Source organism: Fusarium venenatum, assembly GCF_020744135.1.
Source record: "Fusarium venenatum strain MPI-CAGE-CH-0201 chromosome Unknown EDB82scaffold_1, whole genome shotgun sequence".
NCBI classification, from domain to species: domain Eukaryota; kingdom Fungi; phylum Ascomycota; class Sordariomycetes; order Hypocreales; family Nectriaceae; genus Fusarium; species Fusarium venenatum.
In genome coordinates this window covers 9,576,396-9,600,343 of record NW_027072129.1, presented here as the reverse complement: position 1 = coordinate 9,600,343, position 23,948 = coordinate 9,576,396, and the positions used below count along the sequence as shown (strand labels likewise).

Sequence of the window (23,948 nt, the reverse complement as noted above, 5' to 3'; positions counted from 1 at the left end):
CCAATATTGTGAATAATACAGTACCTTTCCAGCGGGGATAGACAATAAATATTTTAGTATTATCTGAATGAAACTTACCATATTATTTGGTAGTATTTAAACTAGTAAGGTTGTGTTCTGATGTTGAGATCGTCTACATTGTTGTGGTTGAGCTATGCAGTCGTTTGGCAAAGAGGATAGATGCACAATTGCCAACAAACATGTACCAACCAACCTTTAATGTATAGATAACGCGAATGATAACCAGTTTTCATTTTCATGAGAAGTAAATTCGTTTAGTTTTACATAACCATGCATCCAGTTGTAATGCTGTCTCCCATCAAGCATTCATCATGATATACAGATTTTATACAAGTCCCTCCGTTCTACCACACGCATTTTATTTTCCTGACTTCCCAAACAGGGAAGCCATGTAATCTCCAAACGTTGAGTTGCCTTCTGCTTGCCTCTGTTTCCTCTGCTCCGCCTGGGTCTCCCAAATCTTTTGGACGCTGCCCGCAACCTCAGCCTTGGCCTGAAGATCAGCGCGAAGAGCAGCCTCTTCAACCACACGCTCCTCAGCTGGTAGCTTGTCCAACTGTTCCTTCCACTGCTGCTGGAGTTCTTCCGTAGGCACGACTGAATCGTCCTTGGCCTTTGGTAGTTTTGTCTGGAAAACAGGAACAGGAAGACCTTCGGTCTTGGCTTTTTCTACTGCCTCCTCGTGCTTGAGCATTTTTTGGTAGAGAGCATCGGCGTGCATTTGGATATCCTCCTCTATATCGGGTGATCTACCCACCACTGAGCCATGGCCCAACGCACGAAGGAATCTCTGTATATGGTTAGAAAGATTAACCGTGAAGTACAAATTATGGGCGACATACCGATTGCATCATGTAGCACCTCTCAAACCTGCGCACTTGATGTCTGCACATTTGCATTTGGTCTTCCCAGCTTCCATGCTTCATGCAATTCACCCACTCTTCTTGATACTCGGCGCAGTTCTCCAACGCAGCTTTACCAATGGCCTCTTTTCGCTCCTTGTATGCTTCCAACACACTCATCAGCTTGTCATGATCGGATGCTGTCTCAGCTTCAATCTCGGCAAGAGGCCGGTAACTCTTCCATAGATGCGCATATCGTCCATCCTTGTACAAGCTCGCTGATGGAGCAGCTGGTTTTTGATCTTGTGTTTCCGCTACTGCGACATTGGTATTGCTGGGCTGCTCAACTGCTTGAGCAGGATTTGTGGGCTGGCTCGTTGGGTATTTGAGGGGAGATTCTTTCTCGAGAAAGTCACGAAGGCTGGGATCGAGTTTTGCTAGCGGGTCTGCCGACTTGTCGGTACCGAGAATCGAAGATATCCAACCCATTGTGAAGAATGCGCTGGGGGGTTTAGTGGAAGCTGAGGGTAGAATAATTGGTTAAATCTGAACTTGAGATTGTCCCTCCAAACTTTCAACACAGCTTCAACTGAGATAAAGTGGAGGTGTGAACATGAACATAGCACTGTACGCGATACTGTGTTTCAATTCCATTTATAACGTTGACCCAATCAGACAGAGCTCATGTCATGAGAGCAATTACAATATCAAGGATTATATGGCAGTCAACATTCACAGATTCGACCCAGATACGAGAGTTTGGTCATAAGTTGTCGTCGCTATTTTATTTTCTGAAGTGAATTGACACCTCATGTCCCAAGACTCGAGCCGTTTTTATCTATCATGAATGAGATCTTCATCACAGACGCAACGGCATCTCACAAGTCAAATCATCAGCTCCTCACAAGGCACTGGCATTTTTTGGTCGGTGAATAGTCAAAGGTATGAACGTAATCTTGAGATCATGACGACCCTTTTCCTAGCCATATCACGCCCGATTGAACCATCAACCCAAAACAATTGTCTTCGTGAATCCTTTTTTTATTCGCGATTGCATCTATAGCACAACCATTTGCAACGCAACATCCGGTGCCCGACCCTTCAGGGGAAACTTTCCATTTGCCCTGATGCTTATCACGCCGAAAAAATGCCAGAAGGTAGGATAGTCCCAACTTAAAACTTGGAGAACTTCTTAACAGACTTGCCGGTTCGGGGCAGGACGCGCAGGACGTTGAAGCGGACCTTGAATTCATGTTAGCAATTATTCCTCACACAATGGTTCCGAATCGTTCGGGCTAAACATACAGTCTTGCTCAGAGGTCGGCACTGGCCAACGGTAACCTGATCACCCTCCTGGACACGGAAAGCGGGAGAAACGTGGGCGGCAACGTTCTTGTGTCGCTTCTCGTATCGGGAGTACTTGGGGATGAAGTGCAGGTACTCGCGGCGGATGATGATGGTTCGGTGCATCTTGGTGGAAACGACGGTACCGGTCAAGATACGGCCACGGATAGAGACGAGACCAGTGAAGGGGCACTTCTTGTCTACAATGTCAAAATGTTAGTAATGCGCTCTTCAATGCATATTGTTCCCTGCAAATATTCCCCTGTCCTTCCCAATGCTCGCCCATCCATGTCGTGATTTCGTATGTCGATATTCGTTTTCGTTTTTCGTCCTTTCCCAAACTCAAAATTGATCGCACGTACCAATGTAGCTGCCCTCAATGGCGGTCTTGGGGGTTCGGAAACCCAGACCGACGTCCTTGTACCATCGTCGGCCACCCTTGCCCGGTCGGGTGGACTTGGTCTTGGTCTTCGAGTTCTGGAAGATGTGAGGCTGCTTCTGGAAAGCACGCTCCGACTGGACGGTCAACTCGGTCGCCCTGATGTAAAGGTTAGCGACTCATTCGTTTTTTCGACATCGTGTATTCGTTTCGCTGTGACTGACATCTTGAATTATCCTTCTCGGGCAGGTACCGTGGGGAAATGGCGTATAGGTTGAGCTGGGAGGGCGAGGTTGAGACTGCTAAGGCGGACAGTAGTTTTCGCTGATGGAGAAGTAGGGCAGAAAGTCAGCTTTTCGTGAACTTCCTTAGGGCTTGCAAAATCCGGAAAGTGGCGGTGCGGGACAGCCGAGCGCCACGTATGCACGTGATAAACGGTGGCTGAGTATTCACGTGAGTCGGCGACAGTTCTGCGATAATTCTGGCGGTAATTTTATAGTGGAGAAATGAGCAGCACTTGACGACGTGGGTCCCTAGTCCCCTCCCCCCTGGCAGCCCAGCCCAAAGTAAACAAACGCGTGAAATGGGTGGTTGTACTAAGTTAACGCATTGCTAGTAACAGCCCACTATCAGTTTATCGCCATCGCGCTTCATGCTGGGGTTGAACTTGCATCAGACAAGTTACAGTAATATAACCGTCTACCATGGCGCCCGGTGATGCCACCCTGCCCGCTACGCGGCGCACGCGCAGATCAATCGGTGCGCATACAGATGTTAATAAAGCTTTTGGAAAAGATAATGCGATAACCGACATCACGAGTTCGTTGGCTGCAAATCGCAAAAAGTCGAGGAGCAAGAGTTTGGGTCCTGGTGGCCTAGATGCACTTATGAAAGCCAACGGCAACAGGCGCGCTGTGAGACATGATTCTTATTATCTATTATTTAATCAAATGCAATATACTAATAAACTCAGTCCATTGCTGCCCCTACGAAAGCCCCGCGTTCAATTCTTAAACCAACAATGCCAATTCCCGAGATACCCCCCTTAAAGCCAAGACAGTCGAACTTTCATGCTTCCAGAGAGCCGACACAAGAGTTTTCGACCCCTACTCTTAGCGGATCCAAGATTGCTATCAAGACAGAAGAAGAACAGCAAGCCGCAGCACGAGAGCGTGAGGAGCGGGAACGTCGTGATGCTCGTCGCAAATCGCTTGCCAACCGCCGAGTATCTTTCGCTGCCGAGGCAACTCTACACACCTTCCACGAAGTTGAATTCAATCAAGATTCAACAACGTCGACCGATTCGACAAGACGAAACTCGGCCGCAGCACAGCAAAGGGAACGGGAAGAAGAAGATAAGAAAACCCGACGAAGCTCCGGTCCTCCTCAAATCGACTTTCACGAATCTGATGACGACACTGCGACAATACTCTATAGTTCAGATTCCGAGCCTGCAGATGCGGTCGAAGAGGTTGCTGATGTTGAGGAGGATGGCGATGATGACAGCAGCGAGTCTGACGACGGAACGATGATGACAATCGACGATGTCACTGGAACAACAGCTGCCTCGGATCGGTCAGTCGATTCTGATGAAGGAGAGTCATCTACATTAGATGAAGTGCTCAGGCTGGCTGCGCGAAGAGCTGGTAACCAACGACTCAAGGATGACGAAGACGAGGACGATTTCGATGAGGACGAAGAATTCATTCCCTCGTTTGGGTGGGGCAAAGATGCAAATAAGCAAAACATCGCTGCCAAGGACCAAGAAAATCTGCCACCTCCGTCTCGCCCTCAACCGAAACAAAGCATCCAGGATGCCACAGAAACAAACATGAGCATGGACATGGACATGGACATGACACGTGCAGTCGGCGGAATACTCAAGCCCCAACCAACTCAACAATATGACACAGACGAAGACATGTCTATGGATGTTACTCGTGTGATGGGGGGCATTCTTCAACGTCAGTCGCAAGAGCACAACCCAGACGAGGACATGTCGATGGATGTCACACGCGCATTTGGCGGTATTGTCAACCAGCCTCAAAACGCGAGCGCCCCTGTTAATGACGAAGAAGATGAAGATGATGCCCCAATGGAAGAAGCCACTATGGAGTTTACAACTGCAATTGGCGGTATCCAACGTCCAGCGCCAATTGAAGAAGAAGAGGACGATTCGGACGGTAACGAGAACATGTCAATGGAGCTTACTACTGTTATTGGTGGGGTCCTGGCGAAAAACAAGAGAAACAGCATCGCTGCTTCTCGAAGGAGCACAGTCCCCCAACCTGACGATGAGAACGACGATGAGGCCCCAATGGATATGACACTTGCGGTCGGCCAAATACTTTCAAAACCGGATGTTGATGATCCAGAAGACATCGAGGACGAAGAAGGCGATGCTACCATGGGGATGGACATGACTGCCGCCATCGGGAGCATTCTCAATAAAGTGACAGGTGGCTCACGAGATCTGGGCAAGCGAGTTATGGAAGAGGAAGCTGATAGCGCAGCCAACCCAGACGAAGCAATTGAGGCCGCTATAAGCAAAGGTGCTGTCAGCGATTATCTTCAACCCCCTGCTGCAAGCGAGAAACAAACCACAACTCCAAGTCCTCGGCCCTCAAGATCCTCAGCAAGTGCTTTGCGAAGTGCCGCCAACCCAAAGATCCCAACCCCACAACGCCCCTCTAGGAGCTCTAGGACGCCCTCACCTGTGAAGACAACACCAACACTACAGTCAGCCAAAGTTAGGACGCCGGCATCCGCCAAACCAGCCACGCCACAGCTCGACTCAGTTGTATCAGAACGGATGGCTACTCCTCGCTCCAGACAGCGTAACTCTCTTTCTGCGTCTCCAAAACGACCTTCATCTGCCAGAGCTGCCAGAGCCGACTCTAGGACGCCATCGCCTGTCAAGCCCACCCCCAAGAAAAGCCTCTTCCAAGATAACTTTAGAAATGGTAGCCGAACTCCGACGGTCACATTGACACCTCAACGGCAATTCTCAGGACTCGGTGCAGACCGACCTGGACTTGGGTCACCTCAAGTCACTGCGCTGTTTGACCGCCGGGGCTCGATTGGCGACATGGCCACCAACTTTGTGCCTGGAAAGCGCGGTGTTATGTTTGAAGACCCCAAAGAGATGACGCAGGATATGGACCGCGAAGCTCGGGAAGAAGAGGAAAATGAAAACCGCAGGAGGATTCTTGAACGGGAAGCTGACGGCGTCGAAGCCACGCTTAACTTGCGGGAGATGATCGACAGCTTGAGCCCTAAACGTAAGCCGCTTAAAGGCCGCAAGAGTCTTCATGTCGGGAGTGCCAAGGGCCTTCTGGGCAAGAGACCGAATGAGCTTGATGACGAGGAGGAGGCCGAAGAAAATTATGGCGTAAAGAGACTCAAAGGACACCAAGGGAGCCCCGTAAAGAACATCAGGCTCCAGCAGCCACCCTCTAAAGAAGAAACTACCGGGAGGCCGAATCTTTCATTTCGAAAAAGCCTGCTACCAAATACCGCCACACCGACGCTGTCCTCACCAGCAAAATCTGACGCAGCAACAACGCCAAGGCACCAGGGAAGGTTCAAGGATGTTGCAGACGATCGACCTGGCCATCAGGTCAATTTCGATGAGACGCCTGTAAAGGGTACTGAGCAAATGGAGGACGAAGTCGAAGCAGAGGTTGAAGCAGATGGAGAGAGGATTCATCTCCAGGATTTCCTGAACATGACCTCTATCCGCTTCATGGAACTGACGACCACAAAGCGTCGTCACACGCAAGCACCCGGAACCCTCGAAGATGGGTTTCTCGACGAAGGTAAAGAGAATCTTTCGCTTGAGCGATGCGTTGTCGCTGGTGCATGCACAGTGCCAATGCTCGAACTATATCAGCACTCTTGTCGTGAGTTGAAGAAGTATATCTCCGAGGGTCGCAGGATTGTCAAAGAGATCGAAACCGACACTTTTGAGGATAACCCTCAGTTATTCAAGGAGTATATGGCGGCCACACCCGACGTCAAGACTTTGATGGACAAACAATTCATGAACGTCAAGAATCACGCTCGTCTTCTGAGCAAGGCTATGTGGTACGAATGGCGAATGAAGCTACAAGAGGGCCTGAAGCAAGGTCTTGTGGGTATTGACGAAGGCATGGAAGCCGATAATGAGCTTCTGGATAAGCAGAAAAGTCTCCTTGACTCTATTCTGCCTGCCATCGTGGAGCGCCACAAGTCGCTCGTGGAAGAGAGTGATAATCTTGAAGAGGTTGCTCGAGAGCTTGCCGACTGTGATCCTGCCGACCTAGAAGCTGCCCGCGGCGAACTGGCTTCTCTTGACCAAGATGTCGAGTATAAGAAGAAGCGAATCGCAGAGCTGAGGGAGCAATTCCAAGCTTCGGAAGTTGAGGTTGAAGACTTGGTCGTTCAGAAGCAGAATTGCATCGACGATATCGCAGAGTCTGAAAGGATCCGAGAAGAGTGCCGTGGCTGGACGAGCAAGGAGGTTAACAGCCTCAAAGGTGCGTCTGTTTCCTTTCTTTTTCTTTTGGAATCGTTGACAAATAATGACTAACTCAATGCGTAGCTCGAGTTGATGCCATCGAGAAGCAACATGGCTGGACAGTGACAGGCATCTCTGGTACCGTTTTGTCTATGTCATACAAGCGTGAGATTGAAATTGTTTTCGATATCACAGCGTTCCAAAAGCACCGATCCAATTCAACAATTGATCTCTGGTATGTCGCCGTCAACCGGGAACAAAACCCACTCCCAAAGACTGCGGAGAAGGAGTTCTTTCTGCAAACGATTCGCGACTACGCTCGTGCGCTTCCGCATAACCGCACTGAGGTTTCTCATCTTTTGAGGAGTGTCCAGGCTGCCTGGGATAAGGCGAACTTCGTTTCGTCGCAAATCGAACGACTTAATGCCACATTTCCCACTACAGTACAAAGGACTTCCGACTCAAGTATATCGATTACAACATCCCTGTTACTTGTGCCGTTGGAGAGTCGTGTGGAAGTGAAGTTGAACCTCCACACTCAGACAGATGGGCACAGCCTTGAGATGACTCTTAAACCTGAGGCCAAGGTAGTGTATGGGGAGCACTTCAATGTCCCCAAGGTGGGCGATTTCCTTGCAACACGAATCGGCAAGGCTATTGGAGCTGGCGAAGAACAGTGGGGTGGTGTGATGGTAGAGTTACAGGGGCGATTAATTGCGAGGGGCCGCAAGGCCTAGCTTTAGTTAGATACAACAGATATAATGAGTGATGATGGGACTAGGAGTATATGGAAACCATGCATTGGCGTTGTTTGGAATTAGATACCTTGGTGTGGTTTTTATCTTTGCCAATAGCACTACGAACAGCATTGACTTGCAGCATCACTTTGTTGGTGATACTTAATAAAGGGGTTAATTCTGATCAAGAACGATATAAACGTCTCTCATTTCACTGTCACTTTCCATCAATCTAGCCATGTTTTGATATCGTCCTCTTGTTTATGCACACAAAGACGATTGTCACCCGTCGCATTGTTTGTATGTAGATCAAACCTCAAAGATGTCAATGGAATGCTAACATGCCAAACAATTGATGAACACTGCAAGCCTCGGCGTTTGCACATTGTTATGTTTGCCAACAATTAATTTAGAATAGACCTGATGCTATTGACCACAGAAGCACGTCGTTTTTCAGTATGATTGTACTGGCAGCCGTTGCCAGCTGTCAGGCAAGTGATTGTGCAGTGCTCGCCAGTGTCAATCACTGTTAACCAAGATTCTAATTCATAACAAATCTGCTGGCCTCTCCTCATCATCATCATCTTCTTCTTCGCTCTTTGCTTTCTCTTTCTTCTTCAGTTTCCCCCAAACATTCCCAAACCATTCCCCAAGCATTTCCCAAGCATCCTCCAAGCAATGACAGAGTCATTCCCAAGTATCACACTTGAAGAACCAACAGCCTCACACCGCGATACCAGTGAGTCTCTCCTTATTATCCCGATATTTCATATATGCACTTTCCTCTTCATATTAATCTCGCCTTTGTATATACTATAATGTGACGTTGCGGAAAAGCTAACAGTGACACCCGCAGAGACCACACAAACCGACACCATGCAGACTACAGACCTTCCTTCATGGTTGTGGCTCCCACTCGAGGACAACTGTGAGTGGGATTCCCCATTCAACATGGGGAACTGCTTCGACCAACAGTACCACAACGTCTTTTTCGTTTTGATCGAGGCGTTAATCTACCTCACACGGTTCACGACGTTGCCGTTATTTCTCTTCTTCGCGGGGATGCACGGCGAGTGTATGGCCACCTTGCCCATGGCCATCCTCTCTACAATCACCATCATCCCCATGATCCTCTTGCGACTCATCTGGGCAGAAGACTGCCACACCTATGGGGGTATTGGCAACCCCATGGTGGAATATTCTGTCAAGACCTGGGCCATCCTCTCCATACCAAACATTGTTTCATGGGCTCCCAGTGCCGCTTTCATGGTGAGCCAGTTGGTGCGAATCGTTGGGGAAACTTTCATTTCTCTTCGTATTCAAGCCGACTCCAACTTCGACGCCGAGACTCTTTTCCCTGCTCCCTTTGCTGGGAGGGACTGGGATTCAGACCTCGGCGAATCCGGTGCAGAAGCCTGGATAAAGTAGTTGGTGCAGGAGGATCAAGAAGAGAGAAATGCCCGACGGCAGGAAGAAGAGGGGGTTGCAGCGGAGCAGAGGAGATTGGAGCAGGCCTCTTTGCTGATGCAGAAGCTCGCAGATGAGAACGACACCGCCATATGGAAAGCTATCAGCAGGAGGCGACCACAGCCCATCTTCAGACGCCAGTCAGCTCTAACTCACTGGCAAGAGACTGAGCTGCTGGCCGAAGAGAAGGGCCTGAGCAAGAAGCAATTCTTGGCTCGGCGCTATGAGGTCGTGCCAGTGGACCAGAGCACTCAGTCGGACCCGACCGACTTTACTGACGACAGGGTGATGAAGACGCCGGTCAGTCCGATTGCCGAGATCCCCCCTTCTCCCGGCGTTCAGTCTGACTTGGCCGAGTCCCCTGTTCTGACGCAAGTCGAACTGTCTGAGCCAGCTCCCACTAGCTCCTCTCCACCATCTCCTTCTGCCCCCTCCCCTCACGAGACGACACCGAAGAAGCCAGTTTCTTCACCCACCACCACCGCCATTACACCTGGCAGAGAGAAGCCTCCTGTTTGAGAGCCTGCGCCTAGCGTAGTGTCTCCTCGGCAAGAGGTTGTCGAGGCCATCAGCCCTCTGCCCTCTCTCCCATCTCCTGGCGTCGTTGGTGTTGTATCCTCTTCCCCTCTGAAGAAGAGCCCCCTCCCCAAGCCATCGTTCCTTTTGCAGAACCGGCGGGACTTGAACCCACACAACAGCCGCCATCGCCCGAGCAGGCCGCCGGTTCTGCCACTTCCTTCGGCCACGAGATTCCATGGATCCCCGACATCCCCGAAGAACTCCTTTTCACAGCGGCGAATGGAAGTGAGGACGGCCGGGAGGAAAGCCTTCACCAGGGGCTCTTCCAACCCACTACTTGCATCTCTCCCTCCTGGGACCCCACCGAACTTGATGCCGCCATCGATGCTCTGCTGAACAATGTCGATGAGGTGGGTGAGCAGGTTTGGGATGAGATGGCGATCGATAATCGCCAAGCCGAGGATGTGGAGATGGAAGAGCAAGGCGAAGGTGAGGTAGAGGTACTGACTTCGTCGCAGGCCGTCAACTGCGAGATGGAGGAGGCCGCTATGGAACCTCTGACGGAGGAGGAGCAGGAGCGGATGATCCAGGAGGCCTCATGGGAGGCGTTGGCAGCTCTCCTCGGCGAGGATGAGTTCTGTGACGATCCATCACGGATGGTCATTGACCATGTCGTCGCGCCTACCCAAGCTCTCTCCGTTCCGCAACTCCCCCTTCCAGAGTTCCACCGACCTCCACCACCGCAGGCCTCCATCTTCCATTTCGAGGCCTCCCGGCAGACCGTTCCAGCAGACTATGGCATGTCCCAGCAGGAACAGGAAGACCTCGAAATGGAAATGGAGGCAGCGTTCGACACCGAGATGGAGGACGCGAGGGACGAGGAAGAGGTTGGCATGGGCCCTCAAGCACCCGTTGAAGAGATTCGCCCACGGAGGATCTTGGTACCAAGGGCTCAGGGATCCCGACACAATCCCAGCCAACCTCCTACTCAACCCACGCCCACTCCATCTACAACCACCAAGGAAGTTGAATCTCAGTCCAAGAGGGCTCGGCCCCCGTCCACCGAGCAAATGGCCCCTGAGCCCAAACGGGCTCAACATGTTCCCATCCATCCTTCGTCCCCTCCCACCACGCCCACTCCCACAAATGCTTCGCCCAAGTCCGCGGCCTCAAGCAACACAAAGAACCAACAGCAGACGGTTGCCCTCATCTTGATGGGGGGACTCATGCTTCCAGGCGGCAACCAAATAACCAACACACAACCACCAGCGCCCATACCAGCGGCAGCTCCCCTTCTACTACTATAACTCCTGAGCAGAAAGCCGCCTTCGAGAAGAAGAAGCAGGCACAGATCAAAGCGCAACAGGAAGCTCGAAGAAGCAAAAAGCCGAACCTATTTCACCAAAGCAAGAAACCAGCTACACCGGTTCACCCCTCCCCCAACACACCTCATCGACAAGGCACTCCCAGCCAACCAACGACACCATCGCCAATGCCACAGATCAAAGATGGCAGCGTGAAAGCGGCTGCCGAAGTAACCTTCGGCACGCCCGGCTCAAATCAAAAGAAGGATGGGCCCAAGATCGTACCAGGCATCCCAAGCCACCTACGAGACCTGGTCGCAGGCAGAACGACCGAGGACGAGGAATAAACAGCCCGTCACCATGACCAAGAAGCGAAAGTTCGCTGACGAGAATACTTTCGGAGAAAGACGCGATGGAATACTATAAAAGAAAACTGGCTTAATCATGTCTATTACGATACGATGATTTGTTTGACAGTGAAGGAGTTTGAGACTGTACATGTATATGATTTGACAAGGACTTCATGGCGTGAGATTCAAGGCCCACGAAAGTAATGATTCTGTAATCACCAGCTGAACAAGAGCAATATATATATACATTGCACACTCATCTATTCTTGACCCTCATCCAGCCGCTTGTCCCTCGACGTGGGGAGCTCTTGTCTCCTGTCAATAGGTTCTTGTTAACCTGGCTCCCATCTGCCAGCTCCTCTTCAACCTTCCATGCGTCATCATCTAAAACTTCCCAGTCAGGGGTGGGCGCTTCGCTGAGCAGCTTCTTCTTGAGTTTGTCTGCAAGCTTCATTGGGCTAGGAAGCTTAAAGTTTTTGCTGAACTCAGTGCCTTCTGCTCCACCGAGATGGTAAAAAGTTGTACCATGCGAGTACTGCCCAAAACGGCTACTTTGACCATCGACTTCGTTTTTGAGTGTTTCTGGGTCTTTCTCGGTAGATTGGTGATTGATGAGAAGATTGTACAGGTTGCGACCCATATTGCTCATATCCTCGAAAAGAGCCTTGTCGCCGATCAACACACCTTGTGTATTGCAAGCCCAAGCAATATTATAAGCAAGCAAAGTCACGCCCTCGATGAAATAAGAGAACGTGGCGGGATCTTCCTTGGCTAGTTGAGACAGTGGCTTGTCTATGAAAAGAGGCCTTGGCCGAGAGACACGTTGAGACTCTGTGTCTATTGTGTTAGATGGGGACGCCACAGAAGTCTGGCTGGGAAATATTGGATCTCCAGGTCTGTAAGAGGCAGGCAAGTTAAAAATAGTTGGTCGGGGATAGTCGCGATGGGGGAGAGTGATGGCAGCAGGAAGCCGAATGGAAAGGTAATGTGATACAAGTATCAAGATCTGGCAAATGTGACTGAGCGACGTAGATATCATCTCTGGCGTTGATGCTGGACGGTGTTAGCAAACCACTTTTAAGAAGAGATGGCGCAACTCACAATTCATTGCGGTCAAATCGACGACTGGGATTCCACCCAGGTAATACTCGTATTTACTAGGCGACCCTTCTTTAATCCGCTTTAGTCCATATAGTTGAGCTGCTTCTATGCAGAGGAAAGAGCGGGTGCGAGCCAGTTCGTCTGCACACTTAGTCCAGCGATACTTGTGCATGCTGGTTTCCTTTTCGACCGACTTCTGCCGTTTCACCCTGCGCTCAATAAGTCCATCAGATACTGCAGCGATATCGGACTTGCGTCGTGAAAGGGCGGCTCTTCGAGCCTGAATCTCTTCTTTAGCAGCTTTGATATCATTTCTGAGTTTATCAGCAGCGGCCAGAATCTGAGTGGTCCTATCTTCTGCTGTCCGTTGCTGCGCTTGTAAGGCATCCTTGCGGTCCTTGGTAGGGGCGTTTGTCTCATCTAGAAGATCGTTGATTTGTTTCTGGAGATCTTCATTTTCGATAAGAGCCATCACGTTCTCAAGACGACCGTCGTAAAGTGCCCCTCTCGCATCCACGGTGCAAAGAAATGGGAGACGCTTGGCGTCATGGCTGCGATGACAGATATCGCAATCCATATTGGCTGTGTTATCGCCACTTGGTATGAGGTGGTTGTTTTTATATGGTACTGGGGACGATCAGAGTGGCTATGTTCAGCCTTCCGGGATCGAATAGGAAGAGAAGGTGAGCATGTTTATACGGTCAAGTTGTTTATTTGTTTGCAAGGTGAACGAAAGGCAGATGACTGTAAGTGTCGAGTGAAGATCAAGTCACGAGGTGAGCGACGAGAACTGTGGCGCATGAACGTAAGCCACACTTCCAGGCACCTTCCATCGTTAACAAAATCATGCAGGAGCATCCACTCCTAGGCCCGCTCCTTCATGTCTTTCATTGTTGATCGGCAGGTACAAGATGGTTGGTCTGCTTGTTACGCCTCTCAATATTTTGAACGACATCTAATTTTCCTCAAAAAGAAAAGTGCCCCCCCGTCGTCTCATACGTCAAGAGATTGAGATATCGAGTAACTCACGACTGTTATCCTTTAACGACAACCGCTAAAGTGAACATTCAAGTGCTCACTTACATGCAGCGCACGACCCCTGTTGCTTGGCCGACAAATAACCCTGGCGATCCAGCGCGACGTGTCTATCTAACATGGATTCACCACTTCCACCGCAAGAATACGGCGAGGATCATCAAAGCAAAGGCAGATTGAAGATTTCCAACTCTCAGGAAGCCAACATGAGCAACATGCAAAGATCCCCGTATGTCAACAGTAGGACACCCGAGCCTCAGATAGATCGACAAGTCAGCAACAGTGACTCGCCAGACACACCAGGCCTTCTTGAGCCGTTCGACTGGGATGAATTCGAAGCGCGTTATGAGAACGCTTTGCGCGAGGCCGACGACCAAGAGCGTGAGATTTTAAAAGAGGCAGATGCTCTTGCAAAAGTAACATTTTAAGTATCTTACAACCTGCGACAAAGCTAATGCGCTTATAGTATTTCAAAGTCTGGACAGCAGCAGCATCAGCACATGATGATGAACGGGCAGCAAAGCGCCTACAAACTCGAAGACGCTTTGTGAATCTTGCAGAAGACAAAATGGAACGAAAACAACAGCACTGTAAGCTTATCCTGCTAAACGCTACTCTTATTGAACAAACTGACCTTTTCGTAGACGACCAAGTTGTGAGAGCCTTTGAGAATGCGTTAGCTCTTCTCAAATCCCTGTGAGCTTTGCACTCTGCAGGCTTGTGGTTTTTTGATCGAGTCGCATTCCTAAAAGGCATATTTTGCCCGAGCATCCAAACCAAAAGTTTTGGCATTGTATTCCAACTACACATCCTTATCAAAGGTCTTATTTGGCCTTTATTTCTTTCCGTCTTGTTCCAGCTGCACGGCTCACCATATAACAACACGTGACGTAACTACAGCTCCAGCTGTCGCGTCTCCTCAATCTCGCCAAATCGCAAATCTTATTTCAAATCTTGACATCGCGCCAGAAAAAAATCTCGACATGCCACAACCCAAAGATGCAAAGGCAATAGGTATGTGTGGTATACCAAGTGTCTCTCATGTATGCCTCCTTCAACCTTGTCTATGCGGCACTGTACTGACTGCTCTAGGATGACCTTTTTGCTTTCCACGAAGCCCACTTCTCACAAGTAGCCCTCGCTTCCTTTGGGTCCGACTTCATTGAGACACCAAGCCAAGATCACACTCAAGATGACGCCACTAGTGATGCTTGGGATGAAGAAGATGATGGCTTAGGCTATTATCCGGATGGCGTAAAAAGAACTTTGACGGACGAGCAAATCGAAATATTCCGACACTCCGAACTCGAAGCTCTACGCAAAGAGAAAGAGAAGGCCGAACAGCTCAAGAGAAAGGCGGACATGATAACGGGCGAGCCTGCAGTCCCGAGTGACGACATCGCCACTCCCAAGCAAACCATAAACATGTTGCCAACATCCTTCCACAGCAATAAGAAGCGAAAGAAGAAGAAGGCAGCTAAACGTCCCGAACCGAAACCCGACCTTCGAAAACGAACATGGGATATTGTTGACAAGGGCCTGGACTCGCTTGAGTATGACTGAGCCCGCGGCACATTATGTGCCATCATCCGCTAAACCTATTTCACCACCCAAGGCAGCTCAGCTGGTCTGGGTGTACGATGTCGTGTTACAACGCGATGCCTCGAATGGACTCGAGACAAGCCTGATCAATGGAAACATGTATTATGATTCGTCATGCATCATAACTTGTAAGTACTTTCTATTACTTCGAGCATTTCTTATTATGATGAAAACCCTTGTATCGTCATCCTTAGTCGGATCGGGACTGGGGATGTAGGAGGCATCGGCGAAAGCTGATGCTGACACCTTTGCAGGCCCGACATGTCGAGCAATTAATCTTCTCTCTGAAACATGGAACTTTTTTCTGGTTATCAATTGCAAAGCCATATCTGTTCATACGGCTTACCTTTGACTGTAGGGTTTGAACTGAACTGGGATAGATCCCTGCCCGATGTGACCGCATAGTATGGTCATTAAGTAATGAGTAATTTGAACCTATCACAACGTTGTTAGCTACTGGCGATTCCACTTTTTGATTCCTTCATAGTAGAATGGTAGAAGACCAGATATATGTTGAAATGCCGTATCGGTGTTATAGCCCATTCAACTTGCTTAGAGGATAGATTCTGATAAGTATAATGTAATGAATTCAACCTTCAGCCCCAGGCTAGTTCAAGTATATACCTTCTGCTTGCAGGTGGTTGTTATTACTCCATATATTTCAGAACCATAGATACACCAACCTAGATACTCATCCATGCATAGCTTAATTGGACGCCCCTTTGACTACATTCATTAACATTCTCCCGATCTCATTCACGCCAATGTGTCACCATGCCTTTTGTTGTGATACTGCATTCAATTGAGACAAAGCCAAACTAAAAACAAGCAGTTGAGACTGGGTCCACAGACCAAGCTCTTGCCTTGTGATTGAATTCAGGGTGCTCGTGCCATTCGATACCTTATCGCGGAATAGCCGATAAGCGTTGAAACCAATCACGGACTAGCCCGCCTACCAAAACAACGGGGTAGTTCTGGGCTGGACCCGACTCGAAATGCCATCCCACCTTGATTTTGCAAACCCAAGTCAAATCAGGTCCAGCCTCTTCATCTTCAGCCTCCGACCTTGGGTTCGCCCAGACAAACAGCGGCACCTCAACTCTTCTACCAGCATCTCTATTGCACCAAATACCCCCTACCATCATCGCCATTCGCAAAAACCCCTCTTTGAATCATCAGCGCTGCCCCTTGCGACGCCCTCGCTCTCTTGCCCATCATGGCGCGTGTCTACGCCGATGTCAACCAGAGCATGCCCCGCAGTTACTGGGACTACGATAGTGTTAATATCAGTATGCCCTCTCCCACGTGAGAGCTTCACCGACAACGTAGCTGACCAACGTTTGCAGGCTGGGGTGTTCTGGAAAACTACGAGGTCGTCCGAAAGATTGGTATGTTGACTATTGTGGAATTCTCGTTGAGTCATTAACAATTTTGTGTCCTTTGCAGGCCGTGGAAAGTACTCTGAAGTCTTTGAGGGTATCAACGTAGTCAACTACCAGAAGTGTGTTGTTAAGGTTCTGAAGCCTGTCAAGAAGAAGAAGATTAAGAGAGAGATCAAGATTCTTCAGAACCTGGCTGGCGGCCCCAATGTTGTTGCCTTGCTTGATGTTGTTCGCGACTCGCAGGTTCGTGCTTTTCCCGCTCTTAGCCTTTTCGACGTTCCAACTGACCATAACTGTACACAGAGTAAGACACCGTCTCTGATTTTCGAGCATGTCAACAACACCGATTTCCGAAGCTTGTACCCCAAGTTCAATGATATTGATGTCCGATTCTACATCTTTGAGCTCCTGAAGGCCCTCGATTTCTGCCACAGCAAGGGAATTATGCATCGCGATGTTAAGCCTCATAACGTTATGATTGATCATGAGAACCGAAAGGTTGGTCGCCCAAGGTCAATCGTCTGGTTGCCATCTTACTGACAGTCTGCAGCTTCGTCTGATTGATTGGGGTCTGGCCGAATTTTATCACCCTGGTACCGAATACAATGTTCGTGTCGCCTCTCGTTATTTCAAGGGCCCTGAGTTGTTGGTCGATTTCCAGGAGTACGATTACAGCCTTGATATGTGGAGCCTTGGAGCCATGTTTGCCTCCATGATCTTCCGCAAAGAGCCTTTCTTCCACGGTAACAGCAACTCCGATCAACTTGTTAAAATCGCCAAGGTTCTCGGCACCGATGACCTTTTCGACTACATCGACAAGTACGGGATTGAGTTGGATGCGCAGTACGACGATATTCTAGGCAGATTCCAGAAGAAGCCCTGGCACAGCTTTGTTACTTCAGAGAACCAGCGATTTGTCTCTAATGAGGCTATCGATTTCCTCGACAAGCTATTGCGATATGACCACCAGGTTTGTTTACAAGATCCTAATTTGGAGTCTCGATAAAATCTAACTGCAAAACAGGAACGTCTTACTGCCAAGGAGGCCCAGGCCCACCCCTACTTCAACCCAGTTCGGGATCCTGAGGTCTTCAAGCAGCACCTTGCAGCTGCCAACGGCGCTGCTAACAAGTCTTGAGAGTACCTCAAGTCGTTGTTTCCCGACACTCATCATCCACGACTGTTCATCTCGCGGCATCCCCCTCATCCATGATACCCTTGACCGGCAGATTTCAATTCACCCTTTTGTCGGTCTTCGCCACCTGATAGGATCCCCATATTAGGGAGAGAATCTTTAGTCGAATCAATCCATTCCCATCCCCTTATGTCGCTGATCCTAGTCCGGGGGATCCTTGGACGACTCCGTTGAGAAATTCGGCCATGTGATGATACCTCAAGATCTTGGACAAACGCATGAATTGATTGGTTCGGTGAGAGGGGAAGCTCGCGTAACCAGCCCTGGTCTCAGAAATGGATTCGAGGGTGATGTGGAATGTGACAATGTGGTTTAGGCGTTCCAGGTTCTGGGGGTTATAGCACATTGGTATCACGGGTAATCTAATCACCAACACACCGTGCTTTTTCTAGCTAGCTTCGGATGTTATTATGTTACTTTTTGGGTCATTGTTTCTACTAGCGTAGTAATCAATAAGATCAAAGCGCTATGCTCGTTGGCTATATATAATCTATGCTTATGTGCTGATGCCCTCTATATGCCCAATCCGCCGTCAATACTCCTGTGTAATGCCGCTGTCGTTCAAATGCAAGTGAAGCAATAGTCTCGGCCGCAGTGATATCCATCCACACCACATGTTCTTATTGTGCCGCCAGGCGTCTTTACCGCGCCGCCGGGACCGGAGACCTCATGAACACGTCTCTTACTGGGCGTCCTATGAACTTCTCTGGTCAGAGTAGCAGGTCTCATCTTCTTTGATGATGGGCGAACGCTTGCCGACTTTGAATGGGATTTGACTCTTCGAGTCAGCTCATCCCGGGAACCTTCTGTATCTGAATCCGAATCTGACACAAAGGAGAGAAGGGAGCGGCGTGAAGATGGAGCCCGATTTGTGTGGATATGTCTGTGGCGGGGTGTGTGGGGTTTCTGTGAACTTGATGGCGGTTCTATAAAAGAGCTCCTCGTGTCTTTCAGTTTCCGTGGCGTCGAAGCTTCTTGAATAGGGGCATCCTGTGGTAAGGGGGGAAGAGATTCTTCACTCTCGACAGCTTCATCGTCAGTGACCATATGAAGTGTAGGACTGTCATTTTCGACAGGCTCATCACCTTCTGGTGGTTCGATGCCATCAAAAGTCCCGTCATCGTGAGGAAGGGAAGAAGGACTGGCGGGTAATGGTTGGTAATCTTGGATAGATTTAGAGTCTTCGCGGGTTTGCGGGACGTCTCCCATGATAGTGTCGGCTTCTTGTATCAGTTCCTGTGGCTCCTGAAGTATGGTCTGTTCCTGTAGATTATCCTCTATATCTTTAGGAACTTCTTTCCCTTCCTGTGCAACGTCCTGCAGCTTTGGCTTATCACCTTTGGCTTGCTGAAATGTCTCCTTCGTCTTTTGAGGTCGGACAAACTTGAATAAAAATGTGTCACATGTTTTATCAGGAGCAGAGTTTTTGGGCTTGGTTTTGAGGAGCCATCGAAGTTCATGGGACAGATGAGGCGACGTCTTCGAAACCTCGTCGTCTAGGATTCCATCACCCGGCCTTTGCTGATCGTTCTCAGTGACCTCGTCATCAGCATGGGCGACCTCTTTCGCGGGGTCATATGTTTCATCTTGAATAGTGGAAGCCACAACCGATTTCCTTGGCCTTCCCCTTTTTCGCTTTATGGATTGAGGGAGGTCACCAGTTGTCGAAGCAATGATAGCTGTGGGTGATGTAGATTTGACCTCTTCGATTCGTACTGGAATGGAAGATTTAGAGGGCGTTGCTTTCGCTGAAGAAGTTGAGCCTTTTGGTCTTCCATGCTTCCGTTTGGACGGCTGCATGGTGTGATCTACCATGCAAACTATGATTTTAGCTTCAGGGGATTGTGAGTTGTTGTTCTTCGGTGGAGCACTCGTAGCATCAATGGGCTCCGCAGAGCGTTCGCGATGCCCAGTTGGCACGCCAGATACAGGAGAGACTGCCATTGGAACTGTGTTTTGCCACCTGGCAACTCTGATTCTCGAAAGAGCGAGTGGTGCCTCATCGTCTGAAAGCTCCGTTGTCGGAATCATACTTTGAGTGAAAGGGTTTGGCTCCTTGGCGTTTTTGGATTGTGATCTTTGAGGAGCGCTGCTATTAGATGGAGTCGCCGCGCCTTGAGAGTCTGGAACAGCCGGTTTTTGGCAAGCTACCTTTGTTCCTGGCTCATCTGTCGATGTCGAGCCTATTTCTGTCTGTTCAGGAAGTAAAGAAACCTCTCCCTCAGTTTCCTTATCACTGAGATCGACAGATTGAAACTCTTCCCGTAGAGACGGATCAGCCCTCCGCACTCGTACCGTAAAGCTCTTCCTCGTTTTTTTCAACTCCCGTGCGTCGTCCCAAGATATCTTGCCCATATACACTGTCTGCTTTCGTGCCCGGCCAGAGCGTCTCCGGTAAGAGTCATCCTTCTCATCGAATTGCCGTGACCATTTGACAGCGTTCCCGTTGATCTCTTCAAGAATCTTGTGGGGAGGATCACGTAAAGTGGGATCCTTAGAAAGAGCCTTGTCGCTTGATGGAACCGGGATCGACTGTACGATAGGCGTCGAATCCGAGGTTCCTGAGCATAAAAAACCATCCTCCCCATCACTTGTGTTGATGGTTCGATCAGATAACAGAGCTTCCTGTCTGTTCGGGCTTCCTCCCGTTATCTCGGTTTCAGATCCATGATCGTTATCCGGGGCCTCTGCACCGATGCCCGCCGCGGCGTCGCTATGTTGTTTGTCAGACGTCCTTTTGAAGGAGCCCTTCATGGAACCAGCTCGTTTAGTTTTCCTTGTCCAGTTGCGACCCCATATAGAAGCTTGCCCGCTATTACTGGCCGTCTCATATCTGCCCCCTGTAAACCATAGCCCAGGCATGCTTGGTAGCATATTGAAGTAAGGGGGGATATCGTCGCGGCCCCAAGCTTGCATGGGAAATCCAGGCATCATTCCCCATGGTCCAAAAGCCGATGGAGGCATAGACCCAAAGGATGGAGAACCTAGTCGAGGATTGTCGTGAGGCAGCTCATAATGTAGCGCTGTACTCTTGTCTTGTGGCGCTTCATTCTGACTGCTGGCGGTACTTGAAACATTATTAGACGCTCCATCAATACCGACATTCTGATCTTGCGGATATGCCTCTGTGTCGTTTTCTTTTATCCTTGATACCTGGCTAATCTCATTTTCGGGTTGAGAACCACGGATTTTATTGGCTTGTCCTTCGATGTCAGAATATTCGTCGGTGAGATCTTCAAGTAGGATTCCTTCGTCTACATCAATGTTGCTTTCGCCTTCCACCCAAAGACCTTCGACGTCGCCCTCATCACGCATATTGCGCAAGTGGCCATTGTTCACCACGATCTCTCCTGTTGCCATGTCGATTTCGTCTCCAATGCCTTCAAAGTCGCGACTGTACTTTTCGATGATGTGGGCCATGGTGGCATGGAGTTTTTGATTAGCGTTTGCCCGCTTCAGTGCAAACTGAATATCCGGATCTCGTCGGATTTTGATCTCTTGCGGATGCGAAGCAAGCTCGTCATCATCGTCTTCATCTTGGACGTCCTTTGAAGGCGAAGGGCCATGCCGTCTCTTCTTTTTAGGCGGCTCCATTGTTACAACAGTCCTTCATATACAATTGTATTCTTTGTAGCCGTATAATACAAGTCGTCGGTTATCTGCGCAGGCATATAATTGTATAATGAGCTCATGGGGCGCATGGAGTCGTCCCTTACATTATTTGGAAAATGATGAATGGTTGGAGGAGCAACAGCAGAGTCGACGCGAGTGAGGGCCGTGCATCGCGTAAAGTGCTTTCCCTTTTAGCGGTCATCTGGTGGGGTCAAATCGACCTACAAGTTACATGAGATATTCCATGTTGCTAATGATTTTATAAAATCGATATATAAGAAATTTTAATTTAAAAGCGATTGGATACACTGTTACGAATCCCATATCATGTTCACTCTAGTAAATATTTCTCTTTATCAGGTATCGCGACGGTCATTTCTCAAAATGCTGATCACATGCACAAAGAGTCTTATACAGTAGCGTACTGCAGCTGCTATAGCTTTACAACGTCACCGCTAAGGCCGACCTTAATCCAACTTTACTTTGTATACTTTCCAGCTTCAACGCTCCGATACCTCCACTTCCTATCGCTTCCAAGGGCGCAACAAGTTGGCTTCACCATTCAGATTATGCGCATCTCTTAAGCGGAACATGAACTGCCAAAAATGCCGTCAGCCTCTCCGGCTGGACGGTTCCCTTGAGGATCTCAACCCAGCTGCTTATGATGTTCTTGTTGGTACGTTACCCGCATCATGTCTTGTGCTCTCTTTCTAACTCGTGTTGCAGCTTCTGCATCCCCGCAAACCCTCAAGAAATCGTCTGTACCAAACCCACCGCTCGCGCAACCACAGGATCAACCGCGGAAGTCATTATATGACATGGTATCACGCAATGCAGGACCGCCGACGTTCAAGCGCAATCATGGAAGTCACCCTCGCGACTCGTCAATGTCCTTCGTACTACTATCCGAATCGCAAATGGCTCGACCAAACCCGTCATCAGACCCTCCTACAACACCAACAGTCCTGCGTCGCGCCAGCTCCAGCAAAAGCAATGCAGATAACCCTGATGCGCCTATGGGAAACGAAATGGACAGGATCAGCCGCCTTTTCGACATACTATCGGCCCGGTCTGATATCGATCATCCGATATGTGTCGAATGCACTGAAATGCTTGTTGAAGGCTTGCAAAAGAAGCTCGAGATTGCTTCACGCGAAAGGGACTCTTATGCTAAGCATCTGAAAGAAGCAAAAGCGAACAAACCAAGCGAGGAAGATATGAAGATCCAGGAGGAAGCCCTACGAAAGGCCGAGCGAGACAGGGTTGCAGCCATGGAAGAACTTAAGAAGCTAGAGTTAGAGAAGACTTCACTAGACGAGGAGCTTGTACTCCTTGAAGAGGAGTCGCGGCAGCTGGACAAAGAGGAAGAAAAGTTCTGGAGAGAACGAAACGATTTTGCTACCAGAATGGCCGATTTTCAGGCTGAAAGGGACAGCATCAACGCCAAGTACAGCAACGATTCACAACTCCTAGAGAAACTACAGCGATCCAATGTGTATAACGATACCTTTTGTATCAGTCATGACGGGAGTTTTGCCACGATCAATGGTCTTCGACTCGGACGCCTATCAAACAAACCTGTGGATTGGCCCGAGATCAATGCGGCTTGGGGGCATGCTTTGCTATTACTGGTAACGGTCGCGGACAAGTTGGCATACAGGTTTGATGGCTATGACCCACAGCCCATGGGCAGCACGTCCAGGATTGTTCGATATGAAGTTCCGAGCCCTTCATCGAGCAGACTTGGCAGTCGTACTGCTAGTATACCTCCTAAAACGCATATCCTTGAGTTGTACAGCTCCGGGGACATGCCCCTTGGGCTTACTTTTATGCATCGACGTTTTGACAATGCCATGGTGGGCTTCCTGGAGCTTGTGCGACAGCTGGGTGCGTTTGTGCATAGGCAAACTGACGCTACTGGCACGCCGCTTAGTTTGCCATACAAGATCGATGGTGACAAAATAGGGGACGTGAGCATCAAACTCGGCATCGCTCAAGATGATGGTTGGACTAAGGCGTGCAAGCTGACGTTGACATGCTGTAAGTTTCTGCTTGCTCACGCCAGTAATGTGACGTCCAACGCACGAAATGGGGGCAGTCAATACAGGGGATAGAAGGAGAAAAAGAAAAGGTTTCCTCCCTGGTAATAGACTTGCGGTGTGTGATTTAATTGTTCGAGTTGATGAATTGTTACGGAGTTCAGGCATGCGAATGGCGTTTCGACATGACAATGGAGGAGTGGGAGCCTCCTCGCCATGTCGTATAGAAGGATCTGACATCATGAATAGCAATGAGATGGAATTTGTTTCAATCATGATTCGTTCTGAGGTTTTGCAGACATTCTTTGCTACTTGAATGACTGACTTCCGCTGCAGTGCAGACTCCCTTTGCCGCCTCCTGTAAAATGGTCAACTCTGAATCACTGACATGGCACTGCCAGCAAGTGTCACAGGTCAAATGAGTTGCAAGCAAACACGCACGCACAAATCGAGAGGGGTATTTAAGCAAGAAAATATTTCTGCACCGAAGGGAATCTTTCTTTCTTCATATATCCTCGGTT

General features: G+C 49.3%; 10 protein-coding genes across 10 annotated transcripts; 6 read left to right on the top strand and 4 right to left on the bottom strand.

The window, feature by feature from the left end:
• Positions 1 to 233: 233 nt before the first annotated feature.
• EDB82DRAFT_491851 (uncharacterized protein) lies at positions 234 to 1,536 on the bottom strand. The gene is made up of 2 exons (XM_025737342.2): positions 864 to 1,536; positions 234 to 811 (listed from the first exon to the last, which is right to left on the bottom strand). Exons 1-2 carry the CDS (start codon positions 1,350 to 1,352, stop codon positions 380 to 382), a joined length of 921 nt encoding a protein of 306 aa, XP_025588065.1. The 5' UTR covers positions 1,353 to 1,536; the 3' UTR covers positions 234 to 379.
• Positions 1,537 to 2,036: 500 nt separating this feature from the next.
• Positions 2,037 to 2,812, bottom strand: EDB82DRAFT_521894 (40S ribosomal protein uS17; the record flags this gene model as incomplete). The annotated part of the gene is made up of 4 exons (XM_025737353.2): positions 2,037 to 2,105; positions 2,169 to 2,407; positions 2,570 to 2,723; positions 2,807 to 2,812. The coding sequence occupies 4 exons, from the start codon at positions 2,810 to 2,812 to the stop codon at positions 2,037 to 2,039; spliced, it is 468 nt and encodes a 155-aa protein (XP_025588066.2).
• Positions 2,813 to 3,112: 300 nt separating this feature from the next.
• EDB82DRAFT_491845 (uncharacterized protein) lies at positions 3,113 to 8,035 on the top strand. Its single transcript, XM_065608396.1, has 2 exons — positions 3,113 to 7,103; positions 7,169 to 8,035. Exons 1-2 carry the CDS (start codon positions 3,608 to 3,610, stop codon positions 7,819 to 7,821), a joined length of 4,149 nt encoding a protein of 1,382 aa, XP_065465907.1. The 5' UTR covers positions 3,113 to 3,607; the 3' UTR covers positions 7,822 to 8,035.
• Positions 8,036 to 8,635: 600 nt separating this feature from the next.
• On the top strand, positions 8,636 to 9,431 carry EDB82DRAFT_491843 (uncharacterized protein; the record flags this gene model as incomplete). Its single annotated transcript, XM_065608395.1, has 1 exon — positions 8,636 to 9,431. A coding segment is annotated over exon 1 (547 nt), but the record flags the coding sequence as incomplete, so codon positions are not given.
• A 2,156-nt stretch (positions 9,432 to 11,587) lies between these two features.
• EDB82DRAFT_101415 (UV radiation resistance protein and autophagy-related subunit 14-domain-containing protein) lies at positions 11,588 to 13,384 on the bottom strand. The gene is made up of 2 exons (XM_025737387.2): positions 12,563 to 13,384; positions 11,588 to 12,514 (listed from the first exon to the last, which is right to left on the bottom strand). The coding sequence occupies exons 1-2, from the start codon at positions 13,137 to 13,139 to the stop codon at positions 11,718 to 11,720; spliced, it is 1,374 nt and encodes a 457-aa protein (XP_025588069.1). The 5' UTR covers positions 13,140 to 13,384; the 3' UTR covers positions 11,588 to 11,717.
• Positions 13,385 to 13,716: 332 nt separating this feature from the next.
• Positions 13,717 to 14,297, top strand: EDB82DRAFT_521890 (uncharacterized protein; the record flags this gene model as incomplete). The annotated part of the gene is made up of 3 exons (XM_025737398.1): positions 13,717 to 14,013; positions 14,064 to 14,187; positions 14,242 to 14,297. The coding sequence occupies 3 exons, from the start codon at positions 13,717 to 13,719 to the stop codon at positions 14,295 to 14,297; spliced, it is 477 nt and encodes a 158-aa protein (XP_025588070.1).
• A 283-nt stretch (positions 14,298 to 14,580) lies between these two features.
• On the top strand, positions 14,581 to 15,160 carry EDB82DRAFT_521889 (uncharacterized protein; the record flags this gene model as incomplete). The annotated part of the gene is made up of 2 exons (XM_025737409.1): positions 14,581 to 14,640; positions 14,690 to 15,160. The coding sequence occupies 2 exons, from the start codon at positions 14,581 to 14,583 to the stop codon at positions 15,158 to 15,160; spliced, it is 531 nt and encodes a 176-aa protein (XP_025588071.1).
• A 1,255-nt stretch (positions 15,161 to 16,415) lies between these two features.
• EDB82DRAFT_425031 (casein kinase II, alpha chain) lies at positions 16,416 to 17,719 on the top strand (the record flags this gene model as incomplete). Its single annotated transcript, XM_025737420.2, has 6 exons — positions 16,416 to 16,488; positions 16,546 to 16,587; positions 16,646 to 16,824; positions 16,885 to 17,079; positions 17,132 to 17,551; positions 17,606 to 17,719. The coding sequence occupies 6 exons, from the start codon at positions 16,416 to 16,418 to the stop codon at positions 17,717 to 17,719; spliced, it is 1,023 nt and encodes a 340-aa protein (XP_025588072.2).
• Positions 17,720 to 18,265: 546 nt separating this feature from the next.
• Positions 18,266 to 21,852, bottom strand: EDB82DRAFT_491825 (uncharacterized protein). The gene is made up of 2 exons (XM_025737431.2): positions 21,794 to 21,852; positions 18,266 to 21,727 (listed from the first exon to the last, which is right to left on the bottom strand). The coding sequence occupies exon 2, from the start codon at positions 21,368 to 21,370 to the stop codon at positions 18,338 to 18,340; it is 3,033 nt and encodes a 1,010-aa protein (XP_025588073.1). The 5' UTR covers positions 21,371 to 21,727; positions 21,794 to 21,852; the 3' UTR covers positions 18,266 to 18,337.
• EDB82DRAFT_101186 (autophagy protein Apg6-domain-containing protein) lies at positions 21,518 to 23,659 on the top strand. Its single transcript, XM_025737442.2, has 3 exons — positions 21,518 to 21,727; positions 21,794 to 22,064; positions 22,115 to 23,659. Exons 2-3 carry the CDS (start codon positions 21,980 to 21,982, stop codon positions 23,500 to 23,502), a joined length of 1,473 nt encoding a protein of 490 aa, XP_025588074.1. The 5' UTR covers positions 21,518 to 21,727; positions 21,794 to 21,979; the 3' UTR covers positions 23,503 to 23,659.
• The last annotated feature ends 289 nt before the right edge of the window (positions 23,660 to 23,948 follow it).